Source organism: Cottoperca gobio, chromosome 5 (genome assembly GCF_900634415.1).
Source record: "Cottoperca gobio chromosome 5, fCotGob3.1, whole genome shotgun sequence".
Lineage (NCBI taxonomy): Eukaryota > Metazoa > Chordata > Actinopteri > Perciformes > Bovichtidae > Cottoperca > Cottoperca gobio.
This window is the reverse complement of record NC_041359.1, coordinates 22429322-22455112: the sequence shown is the minus strand read 5'-3', so window position 1 is coordinate 22455112 and position 25791 is coordinate 22429322. Positions and strand designations below refer to the sequence as shown.

General features: G+C 39.1%; 3 protein-coding genes across 4 annotated transcripts; 2 read left to right on the top strand and 1 right to left on the bottom strand.

Moving 5' to 3' along the window:
* Nucleotides 1–2212: 2212 nt before the first annotated feature.
* Nucleotides 2213–7152, bottom strand: LOC115008580 (R3H domain-containing protein 2-like). Its single transcript, XM_029432269.1, has 3 exons — nucleotides 7027–7152; nucleotides 3451–3535; nucleotides 2213–3203 (listed from the first exon to the last, which is right to left on the bottom strand). The coding sequence occupies exons 1-3, from the start codon at nucleotides 7048–7050 to the stop codon at nucleotides 2929–2931; spliced, it is 384 nt and encodes a 127-aa protein (XP_029288129.1). The 5' UTR covers nucleotides 7051–7152; the 3' UTR covers nucleotides 2213–2928.
* A 504-nt stretch (nucleotides 7153–7656) lies between these two features.
* Nucleotides 7657–20688, top strand: nfatc2b (nuclear factor of activated T cells 2b). Its single transcript, XM_029430689.1, has 10 exons — nucleotides 7657–7990; nucleotides 9331–10321; nucleotides 10672–10843; nucleotides 11720–11922; nucleotides 12654–12826; nucleotides 13265–13405; nucleotides 16034–16089; nucleotides 16409–16541; nucleotides 17853–18488; nucleotides 19730–20688. Exons 1-10 carry the CDS (start codon nucleotides 7864–7866, stop codon nucleotides 19774–19776), a joined length of 2679 nt encoding a protein of 892 aa, XP_029286549.1. The 5' UTR covers nucleotides 7657–7863; the 3' UTR covers nucleotides 19777–20688.
* Nucleotides 20689–21433: 745 nt separating this feature from the next.
* On the top strand, nucleotides 21434–24513 carry manbal (mannosidase beta like). Of its 2 annotated transcripts, XM_029430666.1 has the most exons (4): nucleotides 21434–21607; nucleotides 21872–21931; nucleotides 22690–22890; nucleotides 23943–24513. In XM_029430666.1, exons 3-4 carry the CDS (start codon nucleotides 22741–22743, stop codon nucleotides 24051–24053), a joined length of 261 nt encoding a protein of 86 aa, XP_029286526.1. In that variant the 5' UTR covers nucleotides 21434–21607; nucleotides 21872–21931; nucleotides 22690–22740; the 3' UTR covers nucleotides 24054–24513. The 2 variants fall into 2 exon arrangements, with proteins under 2 accessions (XP_029286526.1, XP_029286525.1); XM_029430665.1 differs by lacking the exon at nucleotides 21872–21931 and having other exon boundaries at nucleotides 21435–21607.
* The last annotated feature ends 1278 nt before the right edge of the window (nucleotides 24514–25791 follow it).

Below are 25791 nucleotides of genomic sequence, written 5' to 3'. Positions count from 1 at the left end.
GGAGGACAAACACCATGCCATAAAGGAGCCCCTAGTTAGCCCATAAAAACAATTATGAGACCTAAACAGATCGCTGGGAAGAGGAGTGATTTGCACTGCAAAATGGGCATGTGACAGACTCAGAGCATGCCTGATAACACTACGACACCCCCTTCCTCAGGCAAAGCTTATGCATGAAGATGTTGTTAAATCAAGCAAAAATGGGAAAAACACAGTCCCTTGATTTATTGTCAGGGGCCCGAGACAATGGGGCACGAATGACCCATGTGGCCGTCTTCGTTACAAGAGATGATCAAAAATGTATAAGAAGGGAGTGTGGATCTTTAAGTACCCCAGAATTTAGCTGGCTGTGTCCTCAGAGTTTTGATCTGTACTTGTGCAAGAATAAACTCTATTGAATCTATCTTTGTTCTTCTCCAGTGAACTTCTTTTGAATCTGATGTAACTTTAAGACTCGAACTAGACCAGAACTTCAATAGCTTATTAGATTTAAAGTGTTTGAGGAAGAGGTCCAGACTTCACCTCTGGCCCGGAGGAAATACTTTTTCTACGAAAAAATCATGACATTTGGTTTCTTGAAGAAATTACACTTGTGTAACATATTAAAATATTAAGTGTACTGTTATTAGACCCTTACCCACTTTGTAAAAACACATTTAGGTTAGAGACTGGTAGAAGGACACATCAGTACATGCACGCTCTGTGTAGCTCAGACTTCGGAGTAAGCATCAATAAAGTCAATCAATGAACCACATGACACAGAAGATGTTTTGACAGATCTTTTCTGGACTTTTATATTTTTAAAAACAAACAAAAGATAACAGATTAAATCAAATTTACAGTACACATATGCAATCATTGTGCACTTTATCTACTTCTTCTGATACGTTCTGCACAGCGGTCAACAACAATGGGACGTCGGGGTGGAGTGGGACAGAGGGGAGAGGACTGAAGAAGTGAGGTAGAGGGCAGTAAGAAGGAAACAAATGTAGAAAAGAGGAGAGCGGGATGAAGAGGGGAGGAGTAAAGGATAAAAGGCCTAAATGTTTTCATTTCATGTGTTTTTGTATCATGGCAACACACATTACAGTAACAGTAACAGTGAAACAAATGCCCGCGTCTCTTGTGTGCTCTTCTGCTATATAAAACCAAAACAATGAATAAAGACAAACAACAAAATCATATTTGATTGATTTGACATGATTCACACCTTCACACCTTCTCCCCTTTTATACATTTGACACATCATTTAACTCAAGTCCTTTTTTTTGTTTTGTCATGAAGGACTCCACTCTGAAAAATGTCTCTTTAGGAGACACACAGCTGGATGTCCTGTTGGATGATGTCCGGTGGTAATATATATTCAATGACGTATGAAAATTCAACATATTCAATCTTTTTTAATATAGCATATCATGAAGGAGGCACAGCAGGGTTGGAGGACAAACACCATGCCATAAAGGAGCCCCTAGTTAGCCCATAAAAACAATTATGAGACCTAAACAGATCGCTGGGAAGAGGAGTGATTTGCACTGCAAAATGGGCATGTGACAGACTCAGAGCATGCCTGATAACACTACGACACCCCCTTCCTCAGGCAAAGCTTATGCATGAAGATGTTGTTAAATCAAGCAAAAATGGGAAAAACACAGTCCCTTGATTTATTGTCAGGGGCCCGAGACAATGGGGCACGAATGACCCATGTGGCCGTCTTCGTTACAAGAGATGATCAAAAATGTATAAGAAGGGAGTGTGGATCTTTAAGTACCCCAGAATTTAGCTGGCTGTGTCCTCAGAGTTTTGATCTGTACTTGTGCAAGAATAAACTCTATTGAATCTATCTTTGTTCTTCTCCAGTGAACTTCTTTTGAATCTGATGTAACTTTAAGACTCGAACTAGACCAGAACTTCAATAGCTTATTAGATTTAAAGTGTTTGAGGAAGAGGTCCAGACTTCACCTCTGGCCCGGAGGAAATACTTTTTCTACGAAAAAATCATGACATTTGGTTTCTTGAAGAAATTACACTTGTGTAACATATTAAAATATTAAGTGTACTGTTATTAGACCCTTACCCACTTTGTAAAAACACATTTAGGTTAGAGACTGGTAGAAGGACACATCAGTACATGCACGCTCTGTGTAGCTCAGACTTCAGAGTAAGCATCAATAAAGTCAATCAATGAACCACATGACACAGAAGATGTTTTGACAGATCTTTTCTGGACTTTTATATTTTTAAAAACAAACAAAAGATAACAGATTAAATCAAATTTACAGTACACATATGCAATCATTGTGCACTTTATCTACTTCTTCTGATACGTTCTGCACAGCGGTCAACAACAATGGGATGTCGGGGTGGAGTGGGACAGAGGGGAGAGGACTGAAGAAGTGAGGTAGAGGGCAGTAAGAAGGAAACAAATGTAGAAAAGAGGAGAGCGGGATGAAGAGGGGAGGAGTAAAGGATAAAAGGCCTAAATGTTTTCATTTCATGTGTTTTTGTATCATGGCAACACACATTACAGTAACAGTAACAGTGAAACAAATGCCCGCGTCTCTTGTGTGCTCTTCTGCTATATAAAACCAAAACAATGAATAAAGACAAACAACAAAATCATATTTGATTGATTTGACATGATTCACACCTTCACACCTTCTCCCCTTTTATACATTTGACACATCATTTAACTCAAGTCCTTTTTTTTGTTTTGTTTTTAAATTATACACTAAGAGCAGTCTGCCTCAGTCCTCATTCCCTTTCCACCGCTCCACCAAGAGTCTCTCTTTCTTTCTTTCTTTCTTTCTGTCTCTTTCTTTCTTTCCTCCCCCTCTCTTTTCCTTTCACTGAGAACTGGCTCTCTCCAGCACACACAGGTCATAGTTCTTTTTGGCGGCCCTCAGTTTGAAGAGGCTGGCCCCGCTGTTGTTAAGTTTGAAGGAAGCCCTCTGGGCAGCCATGGTGCTGGGGAAAACTGCCACTCCTGTGTAGAGTTGAACCGGGTCGTTGCCGTCGCCCTTTGCACCCCCGCCCAGCAGGCCCTACACCAGGACAGGGGCCACAGCCTCCTCCTCGACCTCCCTGAGGCTCCTTCAGCCACTGGATCTTGGCACAGCACATTGGCAGCTGGTTGCAGAGCTTTTCAGCCTCTGGACGTTTAATCCCCTCTGGCAGGTCCGTTACCTCGAGTACTCGACTCACCACTGTACAAAGAAGAGATTTAGGGGAGTCAGAGAGAGACAGAAGATCTGAGAAAGTCTGATTGCTCAGGTTGCATCTTTACAGACTTCAAGCACCTGTTCAACAGATATGCTATGTCTGTTTCCGCTAAAATACTTTTTGCAATGTGCAGTACTTGGGTGAAATGTGGCTTGTGTGAAAGAAAAACGTTAGTGCACCCTAACACTGGGAGATGATATTCTGCTCTGTGATGATGCATCTCTAACTTACCAACATCAGTGGTGCCGAGATCTGTTGAAGCAGATTTGAGTGTTTGTTTTTTCCCTCGTGCTCCATGTTTCTTCACTCCTTGTCCCTGAACACAGAGCAGATATAATGAGGCTTATTATTGCAATGCAGTTCCACAACAAGACACTAGATGGTGGTAGAAGACATACACTAGTAGGCACAGAACATTTTTCAGTTGTATTATGGATTCCATTTAAATACATGGAACTTTATTAACTCTTGGTTACACAACATGCTGCAAAGAAGGATTCAAACAATTTCCACAGCCAACATTTTATGACTGTGATTTGAGTAAATTGTGAATCTTTCCCAGATTTAAAAAATCTACGGCATCACAGAACCGAGATATTCTGTGGTCACTAGTGAGCCGGAACACATTTAAAAATGACATTCTCTCCTATTTAAACACCTTTGCAAATGCCCACAATATATGTTCTTGTGTTCTTAAATTAAAATAAATGACATTGTTCCTCCTTAGAAATGACCACTTCATGACCAACCAGCAGGGGTACAATTTGAACCAATCATTTAAAAGTGAGAACTAGCAGCATTACATTTTGGACTTATCAAAGACGGCCAATTTCTTAATACAAATTGGCTAACTGAAAGGCTGTTTTAAAAGAATATCAAGACCTGTCAATATCACAGCCTTAGCATGTAGAAGGGTTGAGTTGCGTTAGTGCAAAGGCCTGCTAGCCTGATGGGAGCTGTAGGAGGACTGGCCATGCATTGGGGTGGGGGGGGGGGGGGGAGACAGACACTGTCCTGGAGAGGCTGCCCCAACTGATTGTAGCGGCCGTCACCTAAACAATCAATCCTTAAAATACTTCAATTTAGAGTCTCATTCAAAAAATGTTGCTAGTGAAAGGGTTAGAAAGATACAGGAGTGCATATGATGTACGATATGAAATATAATAAACCTGAACCAGACCATATCAAACTCTACCTTCACACACATCAGTTAAAAAGGAGATGGAGATTGATTTAATGAGGGTTTGTGGAATTGGCAATAATTTCGCATTCGAGATTTCCTTTCAACACAACTTGGAGTAAAAAACCTGCAAAGCACCCAAAGCCATTAGAAATGTGTCAAATGGCCGAATGTGGAGTATAATTCACATCTACCTTTTGATGATGCCCATGTTTGCTTATTGTTTGCCCTCTTAACAATATAATTATGTTACAATGGATTGTGAATCTGTGGTCTTACTGTATTAGTGCTTGCAAGTATTAATTATGCAAATTTGATTATTTCCAACTCTGTTCTTCCTCCCTCTGTCCTTTCAAAGGCAACCTGGCCTAAAACTACTAAATAACTTTCCTTTTTGTAAGTATTTGTAATGTATGCATCAGTTATCTACATTAGGCTACTTGTTCAAATATAATTATTCCTTTCCTGGTCCCATCTGCAGACTGTATATAGTGATTGGACGATGACATTGGAAATTGGACAGCCAATCCTGAGCCAAGTAGAACCATAAAGATAAAGCTTTCACACACGTGGTCAGATCCAGACAGTGTGAGTGCCGTGCGAGAGATAAGCTTTTGTAAGAAAGGAAATTGTGCAATACTGCCACTCAGTGGCTAAAACCTGCGTTCACTGACTTTTTAAAATATTTTTTGTCTTAAAAAAACAGATGTTCTGCCCTTACAGTGCGTATCCCTATGCGTAGCTAGACAGTTAGCTAACATTCAAAAGATGCAAGGTTTGCTTTCTTGACTTTACTGTTCTTCTTTTACTTTGTAAAACTGTAACAATACAGAAATAAAACACATAAGTATGCAGGCTCTACATAACATACAGGACTGTCTCAGAAAATTAGAATATTGTGATAAAGTTCTTTATTTTCTGTAATGCAATTAAAAAAACAAAAATGTCATGCATTCTGGATTCATTACAAATCAACTGAAATATTGCAAGCCTTTTATTATTTTAATATTGCTGATTATGGCTTACAGCTTAAGAAAACTCAAAAATCCTATCTCAAAAAATTAGAATAGTTCCTCAGACCAAGTAAAAAAAAAAGATTTATAACAGCAAAACAAAATCAAACATTTGAAAATGTCCATTAATGCACTCAGTACTTGGTTGGGAATCCTTTTGCACGGATTACTGCATCAATGCGGCGTGGCATGGAGGCAATCAGCCTGTGGCATTGCTGAGGTGTTATGGATGCCCAGGATGCTTCAATAGCGGCCTTTAGCTCATTAGCATTGTTGGGTCTGGTGTCTTTCAGCTTCTTCTTCACAATACCCCACATATTCTCTATGGGGTTCAGGTCAGGGGAATTGGCAGGCCAATCGAGGACAGTAATGCCATGGTCAGTACACCAGTTACTGGTGGTTTTGGCACTGTGATGAATTCCTCATCTCCATAGAGCTTTTCAGCAGACGGAAGCATGTAGTGCTCTAAAATCTCTTGGTACACAGCTGCATTTACTCTGGGCTTGATGAAACACAGTGGACCAACACCAGCAGCTGACATGGCTCCCCAAACCATCGCTGACTGTGGGAACTACACACTGGATTTCAAGCAACTTGGATTTTGCTCCTCTCCAGCCTTTCTCCAGACTCTGGCGCCTTGACTTCCAAATGAAATACAAAACTTGCTTTCGTCTGAAAAGAGGACTTTGGACCACTCTGCAACTGTCCAGTGCTTCTTTTCCATAGCCCAAGTCAGACGCTTCTTCCGTTGTCTTGAGTTCAGAAGTGGCTTGACCATGGGAATACGGCTATTGTAGCCCATTTCCCGGACACGTCTGTGAACAGTGGCTTTTGATACCTGGACTCCAGCTTCAGTCCACTGTCTTTGAAGCTCCCCCAAATTCTGGAAGCGACTCTTCTTCACAATGCTGTTAAGGCTGCGGTCATCTCTCTTGGTTGTGCAGCGTTTCCTGCCACATTTCCCCCTTCCAACAGACTTTTTGTGGATGTGCTTTGAAACTGCACTCTGTGAACAGCTTGCTCTTTGAGACATTTCTTTTTGTGTCTTACCCTCCTGATGGAGGGTGTCAATGATGGTCCTCTGGACAGCAGTCAGATAAGCAGTCTTCCCCATACTTGTGATTTAGTTTACTGAACCAAGCTGAGTGTTTTTCAAGGCTCAGGAAACCCTTGCAGGTGTTTCGAGTTAATTAGACGATTCAAGTGATTCGTTGAACACCCTACTAGTATACTTTTTCATGATATTCTAATATTTAGAGATAGGATATTTGAGTTTTCTTAAGCTGTATGCCATAATCAGCAATATTAAAATAATAAAAGGCTTGCAATATTTCAGTTGATTTGTAATGAATCCAGAATGTATGACATTTTTGTTTTTTTAATTGCATTACAGAAAATAAAGAACTTTATCACAATGTTCTAATTTTCTGAGACAGTCCTGTATAAGTAGCACTGTATAAACGACACACATACTACTATTAAAATAATTAGCTATCATTAGCATCACTAATAGCTAGAAATAGCACAGATCGCCATTAGCTAAATTAGCACACATTAAACTAGCTTCAGACCAAAAGTTACAAACTTCAAACATTCTGCACATGAATAACTCACAGACAAATTCCAAGGCTCAAGCATCACAGACACAAACACAGTTTACATGGCGTCTCTGCTCCACGTGTTGATCTCTGTGCTCTGTAAACAAAGATCCTAGCAAAGTAGTGAGCGCTCACTCTGACATGCCCCCAGCAAACCAACAAACCAAGGAGCGCTCACTCTGAGCCAATAACTATGTCCCAACTCTATAAACATAGAAATAGGCAGCACAACAGACAATGTAAAAAGTGTGTCAACAGTTTATTTATAGTGACCCTACAGGATTTAAATTTAATTAAATACAACTATATTTATATTCCTGTAAAGGCTTACCACCCACGCACAATATATAAAGTAGAGGAAAGACAAAACACAAACAAGGCTACAAAATTAAACAAAACTGCAGAAGGGTTTATAAACTATAAATTACATGGAAATAATTACAATGTGAGCTTTTCATTATACTATATAGAGAACAGACCTCTGTATATTGAACCTCTCTTTATATTTCCTACTGTGACTCTACTTGACTCACAGGAGGAAATGATGCTTACACACACACGCGCGCAAGATTACACACACACACACAGACGCAGAGGCAGGTCCACACTTTCTGTCTGCTTGTCATCATCATCAGTGACAGGAAGCTTCTGTCGCCGCTCGTTTTTTCAAGTCGCGGTGTTGGATGTTTTATTTGAGCAGCTGCCAAATGTTTTAAACGTAAATCTTAGAAGAACTGTAATATTGGCGGTTTCTTTAATTATTTATCTCATGCGTACAGCTTAAGATAATTAAGATAATTTGGGTAATTTGAAAGTTATAACAAAAGATAATTGTCGAAAGAAGATTTAAATAATGACTTCTGGAGGTCTGGGCTTCACCGATGACCTGGGTCAAAACATCAACCAGGAGGAGTTGGACTTCTCCGACCTGTTTCTGTATAATCCACCTGGGGAAGACTTCACTGTCGGCAGTAATACAGGTTTGCAGCCTATGTATTTTTTAGTGACTTAACAAAATATCTTCTTTCCAATTAGGTTATGTTCTTTTTTCTTAGTATTTATATTAGTAATGTGTAAAGATGGTGTTTTTTTGTTGCGTTTGTATTTAGCAGAGTACTTAGCTGTCAGGTACCGATGTTATTCTGTAATCCTCCTCACTGTCATTTTGAAGCGGGGAAATCAACTGGAGCCTTCTTTCTGTTTCTGAAACTATAGAAAAATAAGCATGAACTGTCTTCATCTCAGTTGAATTGATTTAAATATCACTCTAAAATGAAAAAATAAAAAAGTTTTTATTCTTGTTACTTCACTTGGAAGTTTGAGCTTCACTTTGTTGAATGATGTATGGGCGTAGATGTCATTTTAATCATTTTATAATGAGGTAATTAAACGTTTTTGTGTAAAAAAAGCATACAGACACACACTATTTATGCCTTGCAGGAACATTTTCACGTATCTTAAAAGTGGTTTCTAACGTTTTTGGTTTGAGTTAGACTACCTGAGTTCCCCCCACAGCCCTTTCATATGAAACCCTTCATCAATTCCCAATGTAGCATATGTCCCAAAAGTAGCCTATAACATTATTCATTGTTAAAAATTGGATATTGTTCATTTTATTTTCACAATATTGAGGTTGGTTTGTTCAGCAATTGTACTATAACTGCTAACGTTAACGTTACTTGAAATGTTTCAACCATTTATCCATTACTTCAAGCTAACTATTTCCACCGTTTATCAGTTACTTTTATTTATACATTACTTCAAGCTAAGTTTTTGTCTACCAGTTTGTCCGTTAGCTAGTTTTAGCTAACTATTTCAACCGTTTATCCATTAACGTAACTTTAAGCTAATTATTTTAGCTAACTGTTTCTCCATTACTTGTAGTTATTCGAACTGTTTAACTTAGTCAGTATTTTTAGCGAATTATGTCAATCATTTATCAATTGCATTTAACTATTTCAACAGTTTATCCTTAGCTAATCATTTGAACGGTTTAGTCATTACGTTTAGCTATTATTAGTTGTGGAAACTTCTGTGCAAACTAGTTTTCATATCTAACTGCAACATTTAAGTGTTCAAGTGTTACAGTTGACTTAACTAATGTTCATATGTGGATATATTCTTTTACTAATCATCATTTTTTTTTATTAGTTGACCTAATGTAATGCTACAATTTTCCCATGTAACGTTACCTCCTGGCAACTACAGCAGTAACCTACCCTTAGTTGGGAATCTGGGTTTATCCGTTATCTCAGGGAAGTAGTAGCCTTGTCTTTTGCACATGTGTACACAAATGAATCCCTACTTTTGTTATTGACAGATGAATCAGGAGCTCTCCTTCAGAACAACAACCAGCCTCCTCTGCTGGTGGTCGACCATCACACTTCCTACATCTCGAGCTCCAACCAGCCAGCCTCCAGTCAGGACCCCTCCTCTCACAGCCCCACCACAGAAAACCTCTCAGGGGCAGTCTTTGACTCCCTGGGGCTGACATCAAGACCGGGGACCATCCCTGCTCCCAGTCCTAGGATTGAGATCACTCCGTCAGGTGACTCTCTCAGCTCTCAGACCCTGGAGTCGAGCCTTGGCACCAAAGCTCTGGTGGCCTACAGGGATTGTGTGAGCCCTGCCAGCAGTAACTCCTCTTCAGGCTGGCCTGCAGAGGCATACTCTCCTTCGGCTTCACCGTGTGTCTCCCCTTCTAATGGAGGAGGCTGTGGCTTGGGGTTGTCCGGCTTAGACCTCTGCACGGGCATCCAGGGCATCCACAATTCTTCTGCCCACTCCTCTCCAGGTGCCTCTCCTCGCAACAGCATCACAGATGAGATCTTTCTCCAGCCCCAGCATCAACGCACCGCCTCATCACTTCCTCACCAGCGTTCCCGCTCTGCCTCGCCACATGTTAAGCGATCCTATGACCAGGCCGACTCCTGTCGGGGGGGCACTCCTGTCAAGCAGCGATCCCGGAGCCCCAGCCCCATCCCGGAGCCCCATGAGCAGCAGGCGTCCTACTACCTCCACCAATACCAGGCCCAAGCAGAGCTCCAGCCCCCAGCTCAGACCTGTTCCTCGGGCCTCGAGGAGATGCTGAGCAGCCTCAGCTCCAGTCTACCCAGAGCAATGCTCTCTGCAGTGGTACGAGACGCACATATGCAAGCGCCGAGACAGGACTGTGTGTATGGTGAGGGGTATGACTGGGCCATTGAGCAGGAGAGGATGGGCAGGGCAGGAGCTGAAGACAAGTCTAAAACCTTCTTTATGCTCCCAGCTGTGTGGCCTCCTCCTCATCCAGTCCACCACGTAGCATTCGGGTGTGTTGTCTCTCCATTCTTTTTAATTACAGAGAATTTATGTCTTTCCATTCCGTGCTACTTTATACTTTTACTTAAGTAAGGTTTTGAATGCAGGACGTTTACTTGTAATGGAATATTTTCATAGTACTTTTTCTTAAGTATCAGAATCAGAATCAGACATCCTTTATGAATCCTTTATGAATCCTTTATGAATCCTTTATGAATCCTTTATGAATCCTTTATGAATCTGAATAGTTATTTTACCACTGCCACTATGAGATGAACTATGAACATTTTGGAATATCACTCTTTATCTTCCTTTACATTTTTCCCTTCTTATTGTCTCTTTCTCTCTATCTTTTCCCCAGTGGTCTCTCAGTTGCTCCTCTTCCATCTTTAGAGTGGCCGTTGCCCAGTCAGTCCGGTCAATACAAGCTTCTTCTCCAGCAAGAGCCCAGATCTCACCACAGAGCTCACTATGAGACTGAGGGCAGCCGCGGAGCTGTAAAGACATCTAACGGATTGCATCCGGAAGTTCAGGTGCTTCTTTTGGGTGTTGGCAGTGGTGGAATGTAACATTTACTCAATTACTGTACATAAGTACAAATTGGAGATACTTGTACTTTACTTGTATTTCCCTTTTATGCTACTTTTTCTTTCTTTTTTATGGTTCTTTTATGGGTTGAAAAAATTCTCCTACCTCTCAAGCTAAATGTTTTTTAAAACCCTCTCGGATCATTAAAATTGACTTTTTAGAGATATGTGGTTCTCACTACAAATATATGAGGATCTTATAGAATATGATGCATTTCTGAAGATTAAACTACCCAACAGTATATACAGATGTAACAATTAGTACAACATTTAACATCTGCAGATAAACATTAATGCAGCAGTATTATTAACAACATTAAATAATAGTAACACATTGGAAGGGAACATTTCTCTGCAGAATGAGTACTTTTTGATACTTTGTCTACATTTTGCTGATGATACATACTTTTACTAAGTATGCTTTTGAATGCAGGACTTTTACTTGAAGTGGAGTATTTTCGCAGTGGCATTGTTGCTTTTACTTTAATAAAGGATCTGAATACTCTGGGTGTGGGGTGTGCAAAGATGGAAATGCAAGCTTGAAAGAAAGATCCCTCTCACTGCCAGTGAGAGTCATGTTTTGTAAAAGATAAATGAAGTAGCAGGAGAGATTGTACATTTACGATGGTATTTCCTGGATAATGTTGTGTTAGTATAAAGCCAACAGCCATGCAAACAAATGAAAGAGAATGTCCTGTGAAATCCTCCCCACAGGGAAAAGATATTTAGTGTGCAGTGTTCTCTGCAACCGTGGTAATGGTACAATAGCTAATTTAATTCAGTGTGAAGCATGCATTTAATCGCCTTTGTTGCCCTTACTAGCTCTGTGGGTACCAAGGCGCAGCTCCTCTGGGGCTGCAGGTCTTCATAGGAACAGCTGACGAGAGGATCCTGAAACCCCACGCCTTCTACCAGGTGCACCGCATCACCGGGAAGACCGTCACCACACCGAGCATGGAGAGGATGATGACCGGGACCAAAGTGTTGGAGATCCCTCTGGAGCCAAAGAACCACATGAGAGTGATGTGAGTAGCACAGAGACACTGTGGGATACATGTTTGGGTTTTTTTAAGCAACAGTTCCAAAACCAAAAATACATGTTTTTCCTTCTACCTGTGGTGCTATTTATCAATCTAGATTGTTTTGGCTTTGAGCACCACAAGCTGAGTGCTGAGTGATTATATTGGAGAGAAGGCAGACATCTTTATGGTCGATGTCTCCAACACTTGGCAAATCCTACCCAAAAAATCTAGTTCATAAATAGCACTACAGGTACGAGGAAAACATTTATTTTGGATTTTTGGACTGAACTGTCCCTTTAAGTAATCTGCAGTCACTTCTGTGGTGTTTTTTGCATTTCCTCTCCCAGAGTTACAGATGCAGAGATTCATTAGTCATGGTGACTGTGTTATCTGATTTTCTGTGGATTTTCTGCTGAAGAAGAGTTTTTGTCCTGATTGCTCTTTTTTTTTTCTATCCTCACTCATGGTGGATATTGCTGCTCATTTCAGCTAAAAGTTTTTGTCTTTTTTGCTCCCAACAAGCTGCTGTTGCCAGTGACTAAAACATGAAATGCATCATTTCCTGTGTGCCAGAGAGTTTTTCCAAGAAAGACCTCGCAGACACCGGGTGTTTACAGCAGCAAAAGAAAAACCTCCTTTGATGAACTTGTCGTATAATGAGTCACTGAAAAAGTGATTTTTCAAATTTCAAAACACTTTTTTCAATCTTGTCAGTCTTTTCTTACATTTCACAGGATTGACTGTGTAGGAATCCTGAAGTTGAGAAATGCAGACATCGAACTGAGGAACGGTGAGACGGACATCGGACGAAAAAACACACGTGTGCGTTTGGTGTTTCGTGTCCACATTCCTCAACCTGGAGGCCAGCTCGTGTCTCTTCAAGCTGCCTCTCAACCTATTGAATGCTGTAAGGAGTGTTTCATTTCTGATGAGATTTATTTAGCTTCCTATCGCTCAGTATTGTAGAACTTACACTTTTATATGTATTTATTTACACTACTGTTTATATCTGTATGTGAACTCAATCTTCCAAAAACTTCAAAATATGTATATATCTTCCTCATACGCAATAAAAGAAAACTTTCTTTATATCAGTACACTACAGCCGTACTTATGGTGATTAATATTAGATTTTTAGTTTTCTAACTTTATGACTCTTGTAACTTGTGGCCAAAGGTTACTCAGGCTGGCTTCAAAGTGAATGTTCGCCAGGTAGTAGTTAAAATTGCAATTCTAGATTTTAATTGTAAAATATTTTAGTAGCCAACTGCCCTAAAAATGTTTCCTCTCGATGTTTCCTGACCTCTGTGTGGTCTTTCAAACTGTTGTCTTCCTGTTTCTTCAGCCCAGCGTTCAGCTCAGGAGCTCCCTGCAGTCGAGAGGCAGGACCTGGACCGATGCTCAGTACTCGGCGGTCAACAAATGGTCCTTACTGGACAGAATTTCACTTCCGACTCCAAAGTGATATTCTCCGAGAAGACACAAGGTGAATAAAATCAGTCTGTCTGGTCATGTGACGTTAGGCCATTTTAGATCTCTCAGTACCTCTAATTGAAATGTTTAAGATTAACTAGATGAACCACAACAGATATTAATATTGTACTAAAAAACGTTGCATAAATTTGCTTTCCTGCCAATAGTTAGATGAGAAGAGTGATACCACTCTCATGTCTGTACAGTAAATATGAACTATTACTATTGCTACTATCTATAAAAAGATGAATTTGTAAGAAATCAGATGATGTCAAACCTTACAGTAATGTAATTACATCATGTGAGCACATTTTACACAGGCCGCAGACAGTGGAAAGCAGGTTTCTCTTGTGTGTTTGTTTTAGTGTTTCAGTCCCACCTCATGTTTTACCAGCTGTTTTGTTTTCTACCCACGCTTTGAACAAACAAACAGGATGGTTTGCAGCTAGCTTGGCTATGTCCAAACGTAACACAATCCACCTACCAACATACCTAAAGCTCATTAATTAACAAGTGAAAGCTTATATGTTGAATTTAGAACAAAAAACAAAGTGTAAAAATGACGTTTTCTGGTTTTCTCGAGAGGTTCATGTATTGTAAAGTATATGTATACGGTGCTGGTAGGCAGATTTAGTTACTTTTGGCTTGCCTCAATCTTCTCATTTAAATCTCAGCAAGAAAACAAAAGTTCCGAAAATGTTGAATTATTCCTTTAATACATTATGCTGTGCGTCCTTTTGATGTGTGCGTTATGTAATTGACTCAGGTTTCTATTATTAAGATGGACTAATATTTTGTGCAACAACACCCTGACACGTCTGTGGCTTCCCAATATCCTGCTTTAGCGTATCCACCTTCTCATGTAGTATTTGTATTTTCAGAGTATTTGCATTTCGATCGGGGGAAAATCACATTTAAATGACGCACATCTTCCTTCAGTCAACATTTTCATTTCTGACTAAATGAGTTTGCCATTATCTTAAAGTGTTACTGTTTTACTGGAGGTGGTAACTTTTTATTTATTTCTACATGGAAATGTCTCACCTCGTTACGGCTCCTCCTGCCCACACAACATTTTTACATTAGGTTACATGGTTTGTGAGCAGGATGGGTACAATTGTACTGCATGTGAAGCCTCCCTGTTGCGTGGGGTTTCATGCAACAGGATGTGGTTTGTCAGACTGATAAAGATTCAGATCCAGAGCAGAGGCTTTGTGTGTTTGTCTTTTTTGTTTAAAGCGTGGGTAGAAAACAGAAACAGGTAAAACTGAGGTAGGAATGAAACACTAAACCAGACATAAAAGTATCTGTCTGTGTATAAATGTGCTCACATAACGTAATTCAATTAAATTAAAGAACGGATTGACATCATCCAATTTCTTACAAAATAATCTTTCTATATATATAGTAGCAATAATAGCAGTTTGACGTTGTGGGGCATTTAATTATTTGCTTTCATGCCGAGATGAGGAAATCAGTACCACTCACATATCTGTTCAGCAAATATCTATATCAATATATATATAATGATATATACAGTATATACCAGGGGTCGGCAACCTCTACAATCAAAAAAGCCATTTTGCCTCCTCTTCCACCAAATAAGATTTGTCTGGAGCCACAAAACATATTTGATAACACAGCTTATAAGTTTTATATATAGTTATACTATGTTTGTTGCATCTATGAAATTACAGAATGAAAATAAAAGAAACTGTTGAGATCGTATTGCTATTTTTACCTGTTTTAACAAAGGAAAACACCAAACTCTTGAAGAGAAGGAAAGAATATACTAGCATGTTTAAGCCTACTCTGAACACAGAACTGTGCAGCCTATTAGAGTCCTCCCCATATTTGTTGAATCAAATAAAAATGAAATGAATATAATATAATATAATATAAAAATACACAAAACAATAAAAAATACAATACAAATATGAAATAAATAAAAGTAGCCTACTTTAATTTTTTTATATATATAACTGCAGCCTAATATCTTAAAAAGAGTTAACATAAAAGAATATGCCAGTTTGTATTTATTGTGGTGGTGGTGTTCATTTCTTTGGCTTTTAAACAATTCACAACAGCCTCACAAATCTGTCCACGCAGAATTAAACTCTATTTTCCTCCAAGACTTTTGTTTTTGTGTTTTTTTCCATGGTTAGCATACCGAGTTAGGCGGGGGTCTGAAACTCAAGATCTACTGCGCCCGTAGACGTAGTAAAATGTGACGCATTTATTAGTGGACGAAATATTTAAAATATATATTTTATTTCAGTGTCCCAATATCACCTCGAACTCCAAGATAAGAGGTGTTCCCTTACATACAATAAAAATACATACAAATTAATATTTAGTCTTAATATCTTTTTTTTCTGTCGAAGCTTCAGGGAGCCCCTGCAGAGGGGTTAAAGAGCCGCATGTGGCTCCTGAGCCGCAGGTTGCAGACCCCCTGGTATATACAGTATATGCTGTCTACCAGCACCTCCAAACATACATATGTTTTGTACAGACATGAGGTATCAACCTTCTCATCTACATCTCGTCAAGATAGCAAATAAGCGTATTCCCCAAAATATCAAACTATTGCTTGAACTTCTTTTGCTTTAATGTGTTTACACTTTACTCCCTCTGCTTTCAGATGGGCAGCAAATCTGGGAGGTGGAGGCCACTGTGGACAGAGACAAAACTCAAGCTGTGAGTTAACTTCCACTTATCTGCACTGACACCTGCACTAAGGCCGTAGCATCATTTTACATAACCAATTATGTACTTTTTGCACATGCATGTTTGATCATCAAACCAACATTGTCTGTTACAATTTCACATAAAAGGAAAGCAAAGCCTCCCACAGCGTGCTACTACGTATATATCGTATTCAAAGAGTTTTTTGTCTGATACTGATTTTGTTTTGAAACACACAAGCGAGAGAATTGGGGCGGCCCACGCCTCTCTGTTTCAACATGACAGTTTATCTGAAGCCTGATCTTGTTTTCTGTGTTGAATCCCTATCTAGAACATGCTATTTGTTGAGGTCCCTCCGTACAGAAATCGGACCATTTTCCACCCAGCAAAAGTCAACTTCTACGTCATTAACGGAAAGAAGAAACGCAGTCAGCCTCAGCACTTCATCTACACTCCTGTGATAGGTACAAATCTGCCAGCCATCTCAGCTCTGTCACTACAGGGGGAAGAGGGGAACCTTGGATGTTTGATAAACGGGAAGGTGACTGAAAGGTCCACTATGGGGTCATCAGGGAAAGTTAGTCGTTCTCATCTCTATCAGCACAAAGGTCACGCTATATAAAACAATTAATTCATTTGTGTCACATCGAGATGCAACACAAATACATTTGGACCTTTGCTTTTACACTGATGCCAGTTAATGAAGACAAAAATAAACATAAACTTATTAGATTAGATCAAACTGCTACACAATTAAAAGGAACATTTCAACACAGTCAAAAGCAGCTTCTTTCTATGATCCCCACTTCACACCAAGGTTGTACAATTTCACAAGGAATCAGTCCAAATCACAAGAAATCATTCGGTCAATAGCTGTTAGCACTTAACTGCAGCCACAACTCAGCTTTTTGGGCGTCGGGGCAAGACTCTCACTTGCTCTAAAGAAGAAAGTCACTCCACTACTGCTTTCACTAACGCTCGCTCCACCTACATGAAATATCTACCGCTGAAATACAGACACACACTTTCACACTTGTTGAAAGCATTTTAGGAAACAAATGAGGAAATAACTGAAGTAGAAATAGATGAGGCAGGATGTTGTTGCATGAAATAATGTAAATTACTTCATGCTTCAATGCTTCATCATGACATTTATTGGTGGACTTTTCATTAAATAACCTGATGTAAGGTCTTGGGACTCAGGCCGACATTGCCATCCATAAAGCCATGCTGCTAGCACAGCTTAAAAATGACTCTGTCGGTCGCTCCCTCACTCCATCCCTTTGGTCCAGACTGAAATACCTCTACAATGGTTGTGTAGGTTGTGAGGATGTTAGCATGCAGATGTTAGCATTTAGCTTGACGCACCACTGCGCCGCTAGTGTGGCTGTGGATTATAACACCTTTTGGATGGCACGGGGGTGGGGGAACGAAACACCCACGAAGATATCTTGCAATGGTGATGTTGTATTGTGAAGAATAAAATAAAATATATTAACTAAAATGTTGTGTCTATAGGCTATATTGTTAGCTTCCGCGTCACTCATGTGTGAGGAAGGTAACATCTAATTGTAAATTCTGTCGTAGAGGACGGCAAAAAGTTCAAATGTTTTAACTTTGCCCTTGCTGTTGCCTGTATTCTCTGCTGGCTGCTTGTCCACTAAAATTATATCTGGTTTCTTCCGGAATCCATGTTAATGCAGCATTAGTCTGGTTTCTGTACTTGCTATTGATAGACATGTATTGATTTCGCTCATCTTTTGTTCTTATTCTAGCCATTAAAGCAGAACCGCTGGATGATTACCAGTTGAATTCGTACTTCTACTCAGACAATCAGTCTCTAACTGGCCTGTCAATGAAGTCACTCTACCATCACCTGGAGCAGGAGAGCAACCTTCAAGCCTTGAATGTTTCGCCAACAATGCTCCATCTAACCACTGTAGACCCCAGAGCCCATGTGTTGATTCCAGATCCACTGGACGACCAGCCGGTCTATTACCAGTCCAGAGCTGGCACTCAGATCAACAACCCAGGGATGTACCACCCTGCAAACCAACGTTACAGCAGCTGTGGCACCGCCCTCCACGGTGGTTCCCCGATGGCTTCACACGCTGCCTCTACTCCCAGCCACTGTGTCAGTGCCAGAACACCTGTGGGGAAACAGGACGAAGGTCCTCAGGTTGGTGATTCATTCGAGGCCTGTTTGGTGTCAAGACATCAGAGTTTTGTGCAGACAGCGCTGCCACTGGGAAAGTCACCACCTTCAAGATACTTCCAAGGTCAAGCTCAAGGGAAGGCTGGAGGCCGAGTGGAGCCTCAGATCTTCTCTGGTAGAGGAAACCATGAGGAACGAGCTCCAGAGAGGGTCACAGTCAAACAAGAGAACATCCGCTATGCTTACCTTGAGGATGGTGAGTATTTCTATTACTTACTGTTATCCTAAAGAGGTCAATAAGATTCAAATGAAGTGCTGGTCAGCCGCTGAATCGGCCCCGTCTCTCATATCTTTGCAGGGTTTAAACTTCTCTCTCAAGCTCTTGATTGTTCATCCTTCAAACGATTGCTTTTCTCCCGTTTCCAGGTCTATAGGTCTAAATCTTGTCTGTTTGGATGCTAATGGATCTGTTCACTGAAACATTTAGCTGAGGTGTAGAAGATATTGTAGAAATTGGTTCACCTAAAAGACTAAATACTATACAAAAAACATGTAAACTTGCCTGCTGGATGGGAAATTGTGGACCAGGCTGCAAATGCATACAACCACATTGCAACTGTATGTTTGCAAATCCTGCATTGTGGTTTGTGTTGGGCCGTTCTATCCACGTTCCTGTCTCAGTTGTGTCTCTCACTCACAACACTCACTGCACTAGTAGAAGCTTTAAGCGCATGCTCAGTTTTATTTGAAATAAATCTAATAGAACTTGCTTATGAGTCCTGATGTAATTAAGGCTGATGAAGGGAAAAGAAGCAACACCACCATGAAGTGAGAGAACATGTTATACACTAACCTTCTTTGGTGTCGGGCAAAGTTTCTTTTTATACCCCTGTGATGAAAACAGAAACAGGAAGTTTACTGTATATAATGCCCTTTGTTCTGGTCTGACTGGGGTAATAGTGAAAGTTTAGGCACCTACAACAATCTTCTTACAGAGCATCAGCAGCAAATCAACCAAAATGAACTGCTGTGTTTGTGTTATTATTTGTATTTGATATTGTTTTTTTTTTTTGATTATTATTATTGATGAGTGCAGAAACTGTCAATAAAATAGAGACATCTAGTAGACAATACACATCATTACTGCAGAGATTGCAAGTCATCATTGGACTGATGGATGTATGAAATTAGAACATTTCTGGTGGCTTTAACCTCAAACCACAACGTTGCAGGTTCAAGTCCGGCCGGGGGAAACTGTGTTGCTCTCTCTTTCTCCCTCTCATCTCTTCTCTGTTGACTGTCTCTTAAGAAAAGCATAACATTCACCCCAAAATCTGACTTTGGTGACACCTGCTGGTAGTATTTAATCAAACTGTTGCAGACCTCATATGCCCGGGAACCTCAGTCAAGTCAAACAAATAACTTGAGGATGAATAAGCTGACACCAGTAAATAGGAAATAGGAAAGTCGCTCACCCTTGTTTGCAATGTTTTCCAGTGAATGACATCATAAGACGAGACATGAAAGACCTCAATGGAGAGTGAACCTGGAAGTCTGCAGCAGCCCTGATGTCCATCAGATTAAGCATAACATGTAAATATAAAATCCTGAGTGTCTTAGAAGAAGCTTGTACTTGTAAGCAATACAAAAAAATGGATTGGTGGCAGAGATTTAAGCAAACTATAAACTATTCTCTTGACTTATACCTTATACTGTGTATGTATTGTTTCTTTACTTTACCTGTTTGACTTCTCTTTGTTCATATATTTGTACAATTGCTCTTTGTAAGCATGTATAAAATGTGTTATATTAAATAAAATGTGTTTATATGAATCAGTGAGTTTGGAATATAGTAAGAACAACAATGGACTGAATAGTAAATCAGTTTTTTGCAATTAACACACTTTTTAAAAATGTACCTGATACAATTCCCTTTGTCTTTGTAATCTTTCTCTTTTCGTCGGGTAAAGTCATATTTCAGCCTCCATTATTAAGTTAATTTAATATATAATTTCTAAACTTAAAAGATAACCTATTTTCTGAAAAATGCTTTTCTTCTGTCAATAGTATAGGCGGATTGACTTTAATTATTTACAAACCACAATAGTACAGGTCAAATCAGTTAAACAGAAATGTCTAAATACTTAGTGTATTATTAAAACCAAAACTTACTTAGAAAGTACAGACACTGAAGAATCCTCTCTCAGGATTGAATTGTTAATGCAACACCATGTTAGCACAGTTTTAAGTTTAAGTACTTAACGTGGGTCGTTCAAACTATATTAGTGCAGTATGAGCAGTGGTGTAAAATGTACTCAGATCTTGAGTAAAAGTAGCAATACCCCACTGAAAGTACGACACTACAAGTAAAAGTCCTGCATTCAGAACCGTACATAAGTGTCATCAGCTAAATGTCCTTAAAGTATCAAAAATAAAAGACCTCATTGTGCAGTAAAGTGTTTCCTGTCATTGTTTTATTATTATATATGATGTTTTTGGATTAATATTACTGTTGTATTAATGTACATGATGCATTTTGTAGAAGCTGTAGATGTTTAAAGTTGTGCTAACTTTAACTCCTGTATATACTGCTGGGTTGTTTAAGCTACAGTAATGCATCATATTCTATAAGATCATCATATGGTTGTTGCGTCGCTGTCCTTTGAGAACCTTGGATCTGTTAAAAGTAAACTCAGAAAATCAGGGTTGTGACATGTATTTTCCAGTTGATCCAAGAGGGTTTTTAAATAGTTTATTGGTCTACAAAGTAGGATAACATATCAACACTTAAAGCCCTTCAGTTTATCAGAAATATTCAAATTCAAAATCCCCAAATTTGGAGATACGTGGTTTTCACTGCACAGGAAGGTTATGAAAAATTATAAATTGAAAATGAATGAAAAATAAAAAGTACAAAATTTACCTTTGAGATATAAAATATAAAATACTCAAGTAAAGTACAAATACCTTGAATTTGAAGCTAAAGTACAGAACTTGAGTAAATGTACTTAGTTATATTCCATCACTGGTAACCACTGGCAAGGTAAATACATTTAAAAAATATCCTATTTCCTCTCAAAGTAGTGAAAGTATACAGTTTTCTATTTTTTCGAAACCTAAAAAAAAATTATATACATATTATCATCTTTGATAAAAACGCTAGGGGGCGACATTTTCAAAACAATCACTCACCGGGGAGGAAGTGCGTCACATACCTGTGACGTCACTTCCGATACATGGATGTTCTTTTTCTCCCTTTGTGAGCTAAATTAGCATTTCTTCCTTCACAGCTTTACTAATATTTTTGTTTTTGCCCTGATTTTGATGTTAACATCCCTGTAACCACTAAAGAAGAGTGAAGTATTCCCGCCACTGGTGAGCGTCTTCTTCCTTCCTTCTTCTTCATGGGTTTAATAATGTAGCCACACTGCTGTGCTGCGTTGTAAATAATCCGTACTTGTCTGTTTATTCACAATAAAAATGTCCTGTAATGTTTTATTTTTTTCAGCATGACTATAAGAGATTATATTACATCGTTTGGTTCACATTTCCACGTGTGTCTTGTCTTGTTTCAAGCTTTGCATCGAAGGAATTAACTTTTGTGACTATAAATATACCAACAGTGTAATTATTTTATAGGAGTGTTACCCTTACCCAGTGAGAAGAAAATATGTTATCAAAGAATTTGGAGTTGAAGAGGTAAGAAAGAAAAATATATATTTAATTTCCACATCCTCCTAGGGTAAAAGAGGTGAACTTCAAAAGTTTAAATACGATTTACCCATGAAATATTTTAAGATTGAGATTTAATTTTGATTTGAATAACTGTATTTTGTGAAACGAAATTGAAAGTTTGGAAAATGTGTTTTTCCACTGTGAATCAGTGCAGTCTGTCTGGAAAAATATGCAGAACTGGTTACAGTTCAGGAAGATTGAGATGTGTCACCCTTGACATTAAAGACATTCAAGTTTGGTGTTTGTGTTGAAAAAAGGAACTTTGTTATCAATATTGTGTTGTTACTAGGGAAGTTTTAAATCCATATAAATGTAGATATTTTAAGACTAAACCCAGTTTTAAACCATTGGAAGAAAGACTTTAAACTCTTGAGTAAGTCACTGAAAGAAGCTCTCTCTAGATATCAGAATCAGAAATCCTTTATTAGTCCCACAACGGGGAAATATACCTTGTTCTAGCTAAAGAACATATGTAGTAAGGTGGCGTGTACACAATAGTTAAATAGAATATAATAAGTCTGTTCAGTCTCTTCCTGTCAGTGGCCGAGATGCTGCTGCCCCAGGAGACCACTCCATAGAAAATGGCTGATGCCACCACAGAGCACCATATCTTGCTCATCCTATGGCAGAATACTTTTAATGAAATAGACATGTTAGTACTTATCATGTTCTCAATAATACAAAAAGACTTCCTGCTAACCGTGGTGCTGTTGTTCTCACAGATAAGTAGGTGCACTGAAGAATAACAGACCAAACAGCCAATCAGCAGCATCATGTCTGCCGAAGTGGACCTGTCCCCTCCAGAGGTCCCTGAGGCCACCTTTTTAGAGAGCCTACTGCGCTATGGACTGTTTCTGGGTGCCATCTTCCAGCTCATCTGCATCCTGGCTGTCATATTCCCAACATCCAAGGGATACGAACAGGTGGGTACATTCCAACGGAAGGTGTTGATGTCTATTAACCCACGATTAATATTTCCAGCCCCCAGTTGGGGCTATGCCGTAGGTTAGGCCATAGTTAGGTGTTGGGTGTGTAGAGATAATTGGTCTGGGTTAGGATACGCTTGGGTAAAGGTTAAAGTGAGGGGAAACACAAATCAATGGGGAAAATGGTTTAATTAATATCCTTATTTCTTCTTTTCCATCTTGCTTGACAGATCTACAGGCTCTGCAATAACACTGTTTTGTAAAACAAATCTTGCAGATTGTTAAGTTTCAGTAGTTTTTTTTTAATACAGAGCGACCAGACATTAGTTATAAAGAGAAGTGCAGAATATCTTATTTTTGAATGTCCATGCCACCAAGGGCGACTCCCACAATCTCCACACTAATAACTGTCAGGAGAGATTATTTATAGGCAAGAGCAATTAAATCCACTGTCTAATTATTCTATTTTCAGATGCACTGATTACTCTCCACAGTATGTCGCCATTTCATCCTTTACAGCAGCCTGCTGTCATTCCGCCTTGCCATACAAAGACAGAAACAGTGCTGCCAGAGGAAAAGTGTTGAAACACGTCTGGATTTCCTTCTGTTGTGTGCGTGCGTGCGTGCGTGCATGCATACTTGCATGCGTGTGCTAAGTTTCCATCTTAAAAATTCAAATCTCCACCGCTGATGTAGAAAAAGAACAGAAGAGAGAAGAAGAGAATGGAGACCTTTTGATGGGGATGCAGTTTTGCTGCAAATATGGGTTCTGTTTTTTAATACTTTAAACTTTATTTTTATTTTCTATTATTTCCATCTTATGTATTCTAATGCATCTTATTTTTGTCAATTTGTGTCATGACAAGATTTACTTGGAAAATAATACGGTGGCAAAGTGTGTGTCAGACAGTTAGGGCATCATCCAAACACATCTTCAAAACAAAAACAGTTATCTAATCTCATGTGTTTTACACCATATTTAAAATGACTCAGAGGATTTATTATTTTAAATTACAGTGTGTTTAATGCTTCCTGTGTTTGCTCTACAGGAGGAGACTGAGTCCAACGATGGCAAGGTCACCGAACAGCTGAAGAAACCTAAAGGACTGGCACCCCAGATTCGACAGAAACTAAAGAAAGAGAGCAAAAAGAAGAGATAGACAGCGGTGTGTGTGTGTGTGTGTGTGTGTGTGTGTGTGTGTGTGTGTGTGTGTGTGTGTGTGTGTGTGTGTGTGTGTGTGTGTGTGTGTGTGTGTGTGTGTGTGTGTGTGTGTGTGTGTGTGTGTGTGTGTGTGTGTGTGTGTGTGTGTGTGTGTGTGTGTGTTAACATTGGCAGTTACCAATACAATTATCACTACAGGTATATGAAACACTAAAGTCATTTTACGACAATAGAAAATGATGTGCATTTAATTTGAGACACTTGAGGATGACCTTGACCTTCACATTCCACACAGTATTACTAAGAATAAATTGTCATGGCGCTGATTGTTTATGCGGCTACATAGTTCACTGGCTATTTTATTTGCATTCATTTTCTTTTATAATTGAACATCATTGATTTGAATAGTATTTGGATTTCAACAGACAAATAAAAACATTATGGAGTCATTCCCCTCAGCTGTTTTTATTCATTGATATATTCCTGTTTGGTTCAAATGAGTCAGAATGTGATCATCTCCTGACTTTATATTTATCCCTTTTGTATGACTTCCTTATAAAGCTATACAGTTTTTTTTTTGCCCCGTCGTGGGACAATTAAAGGATTTCTGATTCTGATTGTTTCATTCTAAAAGGAATTCTTGTTTAAAGGTTTTATCTGCCAATATTTACTTATCAGGTCTTTTTTAAACTCGAATAATTAAGTAATATAGGCCTCAAAAAGACTGAAAAAAAACAATCTTTAGATTTCTGTTTAATGGATTTGGGGCAAATGGTCAGTTTTGTTAAATAAATGACCATTTAATCACATCTAAATTAAAAATGTTGCATTTTATTTGAGCAATATCAAGTAATACTGAGTATATTCTAACAATGTTCTAAATATTGCCAGCTTGGCTATGTTTGAAGTAAACTAACACATCAATACTAATACTAATATTATTTATAAACTTGCATGCTGTCAAATTTAGAGATTTGATGGACTTAAATTATATCTCAATTAAACCAGACGAAACCAATCAATTGGCTAAACTTCATGCCTTAAGGACATAACTTGGATGTCTAGCAACTTGTTGATGTTAAACACAGACAAGAAGTTATTATACTTGGCCCTAAACGCCTCCGAAACGCTTTTTCTAATGACATAGAAGCTCTGGATGACATTAATTTGGCCTCCAGCACCACCGTAAGGAATGTTGGCGTCATATTTGATCAAGATCTGTCGTTTAACTCCCACATAAAACAAATCTCAAGGACTGCCTTCTTTCATCTACGTAACATTGCAAAAATAAGACACATCCTGTCTCAAAATGATGCAGAAAAACTAGTCCATGCATTTGTTACTTCAAGGCTGGATTACTGCAACTCATTGTTATCAGGTTGTCCCAAAAAGTCCCTTAAGACTCTTCAGTTGATCCAAAATGCAGCGGCACGTGTATTGACAAGAACAAGAAAACGGGATCATATTACTCCTGTATTAGCTGCTCTGCACTGGCTCCCGGTAAAATACAGAATATAATTAAAAATCCTTCTCCTGACTTACAAATCAATTAATGGTCAGGCTCCAGCATATCTTAAAGATCTCATAGTACCTTATAAACCAACTAGAGCATTACGCTCCCAGACTGCAGGGTTACTTGTAGTTCCTAGAGTCTCTAAGAGTACAATGGGAGCCAGAGCCTTCAGCTATCAAGCTCCTCTCCAGTGGAACCAGCTTCCAGTTTGTGTTCGGGAGGC